At 39.7% G+C, this 10548-nt stretch overlaps 1 protein-coding gene across 1 annotated transcript in view; it reads right to left on the bottom strand.

Moving 5' to 3' along the window:
• Positions 1–10548, bottom strand: part of nbas (NBAS subunit of NRZ tethering complex) — a 53254-nt gene that overhangs the window by 42218 nt on the left and 488 nt on the right. The window contains exons 2-18 of the mRNA XM_087136884.1: positions 9600–9663; positions 9006–9048; positions 8155–8235; positions 7657–7748; positions 7068–7201; positions 6430–6524; positions 5231–5287; positions 4586–4823; positions 4070–4138; positions 3537–3665; positions 3259–3319; positions 2676–2725; positions 2358–2501; positions 1840–2007; positions 1649–1704; positions 1215–1284; positions 138–263 (exon numbers count right to left, since the gene is read on the bottom strand). Coding sequence (XP_086993010.1) covers positions 138–263; positions 1215–1284; positions 1649–1704; positions 1840–2007; positions 2358–2501; positions 2676–2725; positions 3259–3319; positions 3537–3665; positions 4070–4138; positions 4586–4823; positions 5231–5287; positions 6430–6524; positions 7068–7201; positions 7657–7748; positions 8155–8235; positions 9006–9048; positions 9600–9663 — 1677 coding nt within the window. The remainder of the gene's footprint in view (positions 1–137; positions 264–1214; positions 1285–1648; positions 1705–1839; positions 2008–2357; positions 2502–2675; positions 2726–3258; positions 3320–3536; positions 3666–4069; positions 4139–4585; positions 4824–5230; positions 5288–6429; positions 6525–7067; positions 7202–7656; positions 7749–8154; positions 8236–9005; positions 9049–9599; positions 9664–10548) is intronic.

The following is a 10548-nucleotide window of genomic DNA, read 5'->3' as shown; positions in this document are numbered from 1 at the left end:
AGCACTGTGTTACCCAGGTTCTTGGTTCAAATTCTGCTCAATGTTTTTCCCGTTCTTCCGATTATTGAATAAAGGGGATGTAATACACATTTCCAAGTGTGATTTATTTGGTTGTTGGAAATCAGAGAGAACCTCACCAAATAATCCTGTATTGCTGCGATGGAGACACGAGCTTTTCTCCATTGCCTCTGGTACACAAGATCTGCATCCAGATTGAAGCGTCGGGCCAAGACAAGAGCTTCACCATACTCTTCATTCTCAATCTGAGACAAATTAAGACGTTAGCAATCTTTTTCTATCAATGATTTAGGCATGATTTGTTTCTGATCACAAATAAAGGGATCTTTGCAAAAAAAAACAACACACACTCAAACGCCAGATAGAAGCTTAACCACTTGCCTCTGAGGTTCCCTTAGGTTTGTATGCATAGCCGGGATGCACAAATTCCATACAAAACAAAAGACTGGACTGCGGGGAACTGCTATCATTTTCCAGTTGGCATTAGCAAAGGTAATCCTTCAATGTTTTGAAACACTATACCACTGTTAGTGGCATTCAGCAGCCACAGATTATCAGCGGTGACAAAAGGGCTCCAGCACTCCAGTAATGAGCGATACAATACCGCTGAACGCTATTCGGGCTGCATTTGTAAAGACACCACTGCCATTCAGCAACACTCTGGACCAATGTCAGGAGCAAAGGAAATTACGCAACACCGCACAATTCTTGGCCCTCTTTACTGGGCGGCAGGCCTGGCTGCAATACCCAGGCATCAGTGGAGGTTGCCTGTCAGATTAGTGTCGACACCAGACAGTTATTCATGTGAGTGTAAGCGTCGGGTAAAGGAAGTTATGAATTTTTGAAGAAATTCGAAACGGAAAATCTTGAAAATTGCCCGAGAACTCACTCCGCAAGCGCATATTCCACCCAGCAGGAAGCGGTTATTGAGGGGAGACAACAAAGAAATGCTTCATTTCAAAAGGACTGAGGTGAGGTTAGAGAACGAGATGAATATTCAGTGGTAAACCAAGGTGAGGAGTATGATTTATAATCAAATTCACATGCCTGTATTAAGAGAGATGAATTTGAGTAAGATTGGCTGACAGGGATGTACTACAACACTTGCTGATGCTTTCTTAGCTTCATTTCAACTTCTGATAACATGGTATCCAGTTCACAGTGTGAATGGCCAAGTATTTGACCATCAAGCTTACCCTTCTGGCATACAATTCCTCTGGTGTCGTTTTCTGGAGACTCACCAGACGATATGTCCGACTCACAACTCTAGAAGTCCAAAAAGTCATCAGATTTAGTAAATGGTGTTTTTCCTTTTGTTCAAGATCTTCACAAAGAATGACCACGAGCTAGGAGTTGTTTGCGGATCTCTTCAGAGACAAAAGTGTAATAGGTTTAGGATAAATAACCGCATGTATATCCACACACTCAGCTCACAAACTCTTGCCAGGAAGAACAATTTCACAGGGAGTTTTGTCCCACACCTATCTCTAAACTGAGTATTCTCTTCAACAATAACTTTAACAATAACAAGTCACTTTTTGATATCTGTAACTGATGGACTGTAACTTGCAGGATTTTTATTTCTGTATTTGAGATTGAATATGGAGTGTGTTGGTTAACTCAGACTTACTTTGGACGCTTCCTCGGTGGTTGAAATCTATCACTTTCTGTGACGAAGTACATTGCCTAGACAGACAAAAAAAAAGTTTTCAATATCTTTTTTTTTCAAAACTACTTTAGACTATTAACTCGAAAGACACCTGAAGATAACTCTGAACATAAAAGAGTTCGTCTATCACTGCTCAAAGATGAACAACTAACCTGTTTCATGAGTTTGGTTGTTCTTGTGAGCATCGTCACATCTTCATCATCATCATCGTCGTCACTATCATCCCCGTCCTCATCCTCCGGAGGTTGGTTCTTACTGTCATCTGCATCGCGATCAGACGGCATGCGTCGACGCTTCAGGGCAGACGTTTTGCTCTCACACTATGCCAAATAATGAAAACCAATGGATTTTCCTAGTTTCCTAAAAATGACACGTCCAGAAAATCCTTACACTGAAAATTATGAAGGTTAACTAGGGCAACTTTTATAGATGGATGTATTTGTAATGTACCTTGCCTACTTGCTACATCAGTATGACAAGGATAAATATCCTTGTATCCTTGTACTATTGCTGCATGTGAACATTTAACATCTACATCCCTCTGTCAAAATATCCTGTGTTTATGCGCATTCAAATGAAAATTGATTGAGGCACGCACACACTGCAGCTTTCATTACCCTCGTGCCTAGTCTGCACAACAAAAAATCCTGCAGTCTGTGGTCTTCCTTACTTCGATTGACAGGAACCCTTTGTCAGAGGCTATGTTGACTCTTGGCGCCGGCTCAAACCACTCACAGGAATCACCCAGGAGATTAGTCAGGTGCCTTGTGGAGGCCACAGCCACAGCACCTGAGTAACGGGCCAAGATCAAGGCCTGAAGAAACAGAGACAAGACCACTGTAATCTTAGTGTGAAATCAAATGACAGCAGGTACAATTTACAATACATACAACCAACCAGCCTACAATCAAAAAAAGAAATCACAGAGAGACGAAAAAGATAACATACACTTTTCATATTCCTCAATTCAAGCGCTATAAAGCTTTACCTTTTCAGACCAAAAGTTGACATCAATCAAAGAATGAGATGCTGGTTGACCTGTAACAGGTGAATAAAACCAAGAAATAAACAGTATAAAGACTGAGAGTTTCCGCTTTTGAGTGAAACTCAGAACATTAAGATTCACAAGGTGTAATCAAAGAGTTGCTTAACCCTAACCCCCTAGGTTGTATGTCAAATCATCGGAGGATTTGGGTCTGTTCGGGCTATTGTCAAGATAATCACAGGTTATATCCAAAGTTGCAAGTAACAAAGGATAGTAAATGACAAAGTGCGACTTGACTTACAACTTATTATCGACTCCTAATTGACTTGCCTTTATTTTGATAACTTTGGATTGACTTCCAAAGTCAAGAAACAAGTGGTTTCTGACTGGCTCATGATTTATGCCTTTGCTCTGATCAACTTGTAAAACCATATGCAGCTGCAAACCCTAAATTAATTTGAGTAGTATTAATGAACACAGACAGACACTAATGCAACCTGACAGACGGACAAACAAACATCTGCTTGTCCAAACAAGGAAGTGGACTGAGGAACTAACAAGGATTGAGGCCACAGTGGTAAATTACCTTCTGCTGGCTTCTTCTTGGATGGAATCAGAATGTTTGGATTCTGCTCATCATACCCAGGCTAAAGCCGAAAAAAACGCAACAAAACTAACATGAAATGAAACAATGTTGACTGGTGGAATCAAGTGCAGGTTAGCCAATCCTCTCTTACAGAGCAGCTCTCTTGAATAAAGAATTCCAGTATTCTCTCTTAATAAGAACTGACTTAAAAGTATGAATCTGCTTTGCTTACTTTTTTGCTTTTAAATCATCAATATACACAACAATACCCATTTCACCTGACTTTCTGGAGACCAGATTCCCCTGTTCTTGAGAGATGGTACGTCCCAGAGAGAGACTAGACCTGACTGATGAACAGTCACCAATTGCTTTCCCTCCGGTGACATGCACATCTTGTAGATTCCATCCTGACAAGAAGTACAACCAATTTGAACAAGGTTACTTCAATCATTTAGCATGTAGCCACAGGATATCTGCCCATTTTTTCCATAACTGATCTTTAAATACATTTTCCTTTGAAAAAACTTGTTAGCTAAACATAGTTGCAATCAAGTCCCCACAGGTCTGTCCACTTCTACACCCATTCTCAAGTCAGAAGTTTCATGTTCAAACAAACTATGCTATTCCTTTGTCATTTCTTGTTCCTTTTCATCTCAATGTTTGTCACCCGACTTGTACATAACTTTAAGACTGGCATCGGAACAAATTAGCCCAAATTCTTTCACTGTGCAATGTGCAGCGGTCCTGCATCAAAGACTCAAACCCCCAATTTCTCCAACCTGTAGTAAATCTGGAGTTAGAAGTGGGATACCTGTTTGTCCACTCTGTGGAAGATTGAAATAGATGTCATCCTTCGGAGAAGACGGCGAGAACTTCCAGACTACAAAAACGAAACCAGGAAGAAGAGACACTTAACCTGCCTTCAAAGTGGAACATATTGAAGGCAACAGGTACACTCCAGTTTTAGACAGAATCCTTTATTGATGAATTCAGTGAAGAAAGTTGCTAAATGAAATGCACTACAGTGAGGCCAAATTCAGGATATTTCAAAGGACATTCTCTTCTCTGTAATTTCCTTATACTTCAATCTCCAATACTTGAGATCATCTCAACACCTACATGAGGATATTAGAAGTTTCAAGTCAGGTAAAACTTCACATGTTGAAGACTTGTTCCCAATCTCCAATGAACACATTTTCTTACTTTCAAGTCAGTAACCATCTAACAGTATGGTTTCTTATCAAATATCAACAATAATTAGGTGTTGTTTTAAGTAAGGAAATGATTTAAATCTGCACGTCTTGCACCCAACCTGCACTAATCTAACCTTCTTGATCTCTCCAGAATAGTCAGTCACCAGTTTGTAGTACGGTTCCTCATCCAACCGCCTCCATGCACTGATGCCATGTCTCGTTGCCATGGTAACTGCATCCTGCCCTTCCTCCTGTGAGCAGGAGCCAATCAGAAGCAATGAGCGGGTGTGTAGGTACACAGCACTGCTGACACCCAATGGGTGCTCGCTACCAAACTGGAAGCAGTGATTGAGGACGTAGCCATCTGTTGGACTACAAAAATAGAGAAAACAGGAAATCTGATTTCTGCAATTCAAATCCAAAACTTAGAGGTCGTGACATTTCAATCTTTGCAGAATAAAGCAGCGGCCCTCCAACTTTTCAGACTTTGTAACTGAGATAACTTAGATGACATTAACTCTCCTAAGCTTCCTGATCAAACAGCCAAAAAGTAGTGCATCTTCATGACAATATGCAGGTGCTAGGTTCAAATCCTGTTTCAGATAAATACCCCTGGCATGTAAATCTTACAGGTCAATATAAACACAAAAATGAAATTAGAAAATAAGCAAAGATAAACCGATTCAACCTCTTCCCTGTTAAGCTATTTCATCTGACCTTTAAGACTCTTCATGAAAACTTACAGTGTTAGAGGATATCTTCTTGGCTTGCCTTCTTACCTGACTAAGTAGCTATGTAGACTGCCATGGTATGTTATTACAATCAGCTCAGTTGACCTAAGACAGTAGCCAAAAGCCTTATACGAGTTAAGTACAGTACCATTCCATATTTTTCCAATTTCATATTGTGTGAAAATGATCATGTGCGCATCAGACTGTCAACCAGCTAACATGGGGTCCCAACCAGCTTCCAAGACACAGTTTCCAAATGTTATGTCCAATGGATGTGACTTGCTTAGATGATAACAGAGAGTCATTCCTGCTTCTGACTCAAGTGTGTCAACCCCAGTGAGTATTGAATGAAACCCAGCTACATGGTTATCCGTCCAGGATTAACACGTTACCATGAGTATACTCATAGTAACTGGTGTACTGGATTGTGCCACTCGTAGAAAATGAAAAGCTATTGTAATGTAAATTGAATGCACTGGCATGACTGAAGAACATAGCAAATATGCTGCTGGCAGTGTGGAGGGCGTACATCCGTAAAATGCTTATGTTCATATAGACACCTGAAAGGTACCTACTAAATATCCGCACATGTGTACAACACTGGGCAAATGGGAACACCCCTTTGAAATTATGCGCGGCAGTCAACGTGTTAAAAGCATTTTCTAACAACAAAATTACCTAAATGTGAATGTATGTGAATGTGATTAAGTGAACATCATACCGTCAACCACATAGCAAGAGAACTAATGTGACTTTTCTCTAATGAATTTTTAAACTTTCAGGATAATTATTTCAACTTATTTCCACTAAAAAAGAGCCTCCATAGCCAGTCACCTAGTGGATACGCTGTTTTAAAATGAGACAAAATATGCTGACCACTTTCTCTGTTGGGCCAATCAAATTCTCTGACTTTTCCCTCACTGAGAAAAGGGAATCTCATCATCCAAGTTTTCCCTGATTTTCAGGACGGCTGGGGACTCTGCCATTCAAGTCTTGCTGCCAGTCAATATCTTTGCAAATGTGCCACTTTTTATTTCCATACATCTATTTCAAATTACCACCTGTTGTATAAGTCAAAATATGTGACTATTTCACGTAGCAAAACTACTGGAGCCTTGAAATAACTAATATCACTTTTAGAAAGTCAAGTCAAAATTTAAAGTCAAATAAATAAAGCCTCTTTGGACTTTGACTTTTCCTTCCATCAGGCACACATTGTTTTGCCCTTTGGCACAATCTGGCCTCACCATTTTGTGCTTTTCTTGTGCTGGGTGAAGATGAGAGATGCCACGGCACAGCTGAGGTCCAAGGGAGTTCCTGGAAGCTGCTGCTGTGGGGATGTCTATACACAAACAGGAAATGAAACAAAAATAAGAAAAATAGTTCATTCCAAGTGAAGTGAGATGATTTCTATGTCTGTGACTTATCTGTTCACAAGTATACCATCACTTCTGAGGATTTATGAGAAGAAAGTATGATGGGATATGCTAGGAGTATGCATGTAATGTGACCAGCAACCGGCTATTGAAATGCTCTTCACTCTCTCCATTGGTAAGTTATTGCAGAGCCGTCTATTGTTCAAACACAGTTATAAATTGGAAGATTTTCTAGCGGTAAGATGTTATCTGAGAATAGGTCCCTACGTCATTCAAACTAGCCTCAATATTTAATCTGGATTTTGGAAATCTAACAATGTTTTAGGGAAGCATTTTGAGAATATGTCTGATTTCACCACGGGCACATTCTTTGTCTTTCAACTTTCAAGGGACATCAAGTTCCATGTAAAGCCAAAGTGGCTGGGATCTACTTTCTAACTAAATAGTCCAAAACCTGTCGGGTTTTGAATGATTCAGGATGGTTAGGATTAATTGGTGATATTTCTTACCTTCTCAATTGTGAACAGAATGCTACCCATGAGGTCCACAACACGTACGTTGCCACTGCTGTCCGAACAGGCTAGCATGGTGGCGTCTGGACTCCAAGTTAGCTTTCTCCACTGAGGGTACAGATCCTTTGGAACTGAGGAGAAAAAACAAGAAGATAAAGTCACTGATGGACTTTGATATCAAAGTTTTTATCTCAGTCCAAAGAAGCCAGTTCAAAGAATTGAAACTTGGGTGAGGAGATTCTAACATCAAATGGCTAAGTGGATGCCATGCAGGAAATGTCAATGACATTTTGTGCCTGACTGACAATGACAGGGAGGTCATTTCATGAGAATCCACTGGTCATTGTAATGTGTTCCTCGTGTCATTTGTACACAATTTTCAGACTGAATGACAACTATTTGTAGCATATTTGACGATACGGCTGTCACACTGTTGCTGGATTCTGTTGAATTCTATTTGGATGCTTTCACGAATCAAAATCTAACTGTCAAAACTGAATGCAGATGTTCTTTCCACACATTATATCCAGCGTACGTACAATGAGTGAATTCCATGCTATATAAACTGGAATGCTTGTCTGCTTACTTGAGCATTTGCCAAGACTTGAGGTGTAGTCATCTCTAGCCGATCGTATCTCGATACAACTTTCTTCTAGAATGGCTAATAACCGATCATTGCTATCGGACAAATACATGAAACAGAACAGAATGACTACAGAAAGAAACTGTCATCATAAAAAATATCAACGATACAAGTACTCAAAAATGTCAAAATGTCAGTGCATTGAGATGGATAAGTCTTGTGCACTTTCTGAAGCAAAAAACAAAATTCGTTGCATCCATAAATTCTGCAGAAGCGATAACTGTGGATTTTTACTCATTTTGGATTGATATCTGGCAAGGAAAATTCCATTAGCACTGAAACAAAGCAACCTGAGAACTAGCAATATGTAGACCTGTAATGCAGGTAATTCTGTTGGCACAAAAATGTGCATTTCAAGGACTACAAGGGGCAACCAGAGAGCACACTTCATGAGCCTGAGCCAAAATGCATAAGAAGAAAGGTCAGATATGTAGTCTGTACCTTGTGGTGGCCATGTGCCAGCTGATCTGAGCGTTGATCAGCTTGATGAGAGCTGCTGGAAGGGAGCAAGGAGTTGACGTCCTGGAAGAATGACAAGAAACGCAGATCACCAATGCCTTAATTCCCTCATCAGTTTTTGACTGAAATCTTCCTATATCCTCCGAAATCCAACAGAGTGTGCACGTAGGAACCCAACAGCACTTTCTTCATTGTAACATTGCAATAGGCATCAATCTCCAATGGTTGGGCTCTACTTTCTTTGGTCATTAGAAAGCGTCCAAAACCTCCTGGTTGATTTTAACAGATTTGAGGGAAGTTGGCACTGATGGTGGAACCTACGCACCTGATCATGGGAATTTTTGTAGTGCCTGAATTTGAACCAATGAATTCTGATCACTAGACTCTAAAAGCGAGAATCAATCCTTATATTTCACATCATGGACGAAAGCAAGCTGTCAAAATGACCTACTATCACAATGCAATGGTGCTTAATACTTCTAATTCTAGTTTTCATTCACAACTTGACTGCAAACCAATCTGTTATCTTCTGTCCTCATCAACACAAGCTGCCAAAAGGCACGACCTTGTCCCACTGATTAAAACTATTTGATAATATGAGTGTACTAGGACACAGCCTTTCAACAGGTGTTCCCAATGGGTGTTCTGTTGCGAGTGAGTCAATTTTGGTATTTCATGTTTCCTGACCTCAACGCGTCAGTCTGGATGTGACCCAAGAAATCACATCTTTTAGTACAAAGCACTATGGGGTCACTAATGCCTTGTAAATAGTGAGATTCAACAGTCACGTCTAGGCAGTGGCATGTGAATAGAGATGGACAATCTTGTCTCACCTCAATGGCAGTCCAGTGCTGCGCAAAAATGTCCATGCTGATCCTACATGGTGCAAAATAAAATAGCAATGGGTGAAAAGAAGACTTGGAAGCACATTCTGAAGGTATGTTATGCCTTACAAAGGCACGTCCAAGATTTAGCACACCGTGTGTCCTACACGTAATCAAAGTTCTACTCACTCTACTTTCATTCTCTTTTGAACATTAGGAAACAATTCCTGCAAGAATTTTCACATCACTGGTCTTTGTGATGATTGTGTGATGGAAGACAATATGCCATTACCTATATGCATGGGACCAAAACGGGGACCTTTTTGCAGACTTGGCCATATCTGTGCAATTTTGTTTTGGAAAAGATCTTCAATTTCTTTTAAGGTGTCCGAAGTTCTCCTTGAGTCCTGTTTAACCAGGCAAGATTTTTTGTAATACCCCTTTGATTTTAAAATCACACACAGGTAATGGTGTTATTGGAGGATAATAACTACCTACATGTAGTACATGGCAGGTTAGCAGACGGTGGAAGACTGGCTGACTGTGACACACATGACACACATTTCTAAATTCTTAAAATTCCTTCCCATAATTTCAACTCACTGTAAGCAGCAGAGGATAACTTTCCAACAAGGGATCCTTTGGGTTTCTCTGCAATGACCGTAGTCTGCAATGAGTAACAATGCATTGCAAGTAATGATGGCAAAACAATATTCAAGTTAAAATGACAGACCGACCTAAATTCAAATTATGAAATGCAGCATGATATATCCGTTGAATTGAAGGAAAAAGTTCGGAACACAGACATTAAAGTCTTTTCAGCCATGTCAACATTTCCGCAAAAGCTGAATGAGGTACGATGAAAAATGTGGAGGCAGGATGCAAGACTTCTTTCGAAATATCTAAGAATTTTCACACCTTAACTACATCTTAAAACTGGTTCCAATTCATCATGATCACTCATAATTTTTTTTTAAATACACCTAGAAAGAGAGGCTTTGTCATAATATCCAGATCAATTACTTATATTAATGCTAATATGACTTATTTGAAAGAATAAAAATTCATGCCTCACTGTAAGTAACTTGAAATGAAATTGACAAAAATTAAAACTAGTGAACGAAAAAGAGATAGTGAGTGATGGAAAATCAAGCCATGTTAAATGAAAGTGTATTTTTTCCTCAAACTGCAGCACTACACCAAAGGCTTTACAAAACAATAAATGCTAAAAATAATTCCTCATTCAAGAGACAGTAACTGGCAGATTTATCAGAACTGGGGCATTATCGATACCCCACAAAATGACGTTTGTGACGAACGGGCACAAATTTCAGTGACGTACAGTATACAGCCAAGCTGAACCGTTTGCAGAAGACATTGTTCCGGTTGCTTTAGTGACATCCGATGTTCTTCATAACATTACTCCATGGAGGATTTTACTTTTTAGTAGTGTAGGATTTTAGTCAAACTTTCAACTACTACTACTAGTACTGAGAATGAAGCCACTATATTATGACAAAACTTCTCTCTCTAGATGTATTTCTGAAAAAAG

This window comes from Acanthaster planci, linkage group LG05 (genome assembly GCF_054643075.1).
Source record: "Acanthaster planci isolate LZ-2023a linkage group LG05, COTS_SCS, whole genome shotgun sequence".
NCBI classification, from domain to species: Eukaryota; Metazoa; Echinodermata; class Asteroidea; order Valvatida; family Acanthasteridae; genus Acanthaster; species Acanthaster planci.
Note: the sequence above shows the minus strand (reverse complement) of the source record. Positions and strands in the feature narration are given on the sequence as shown.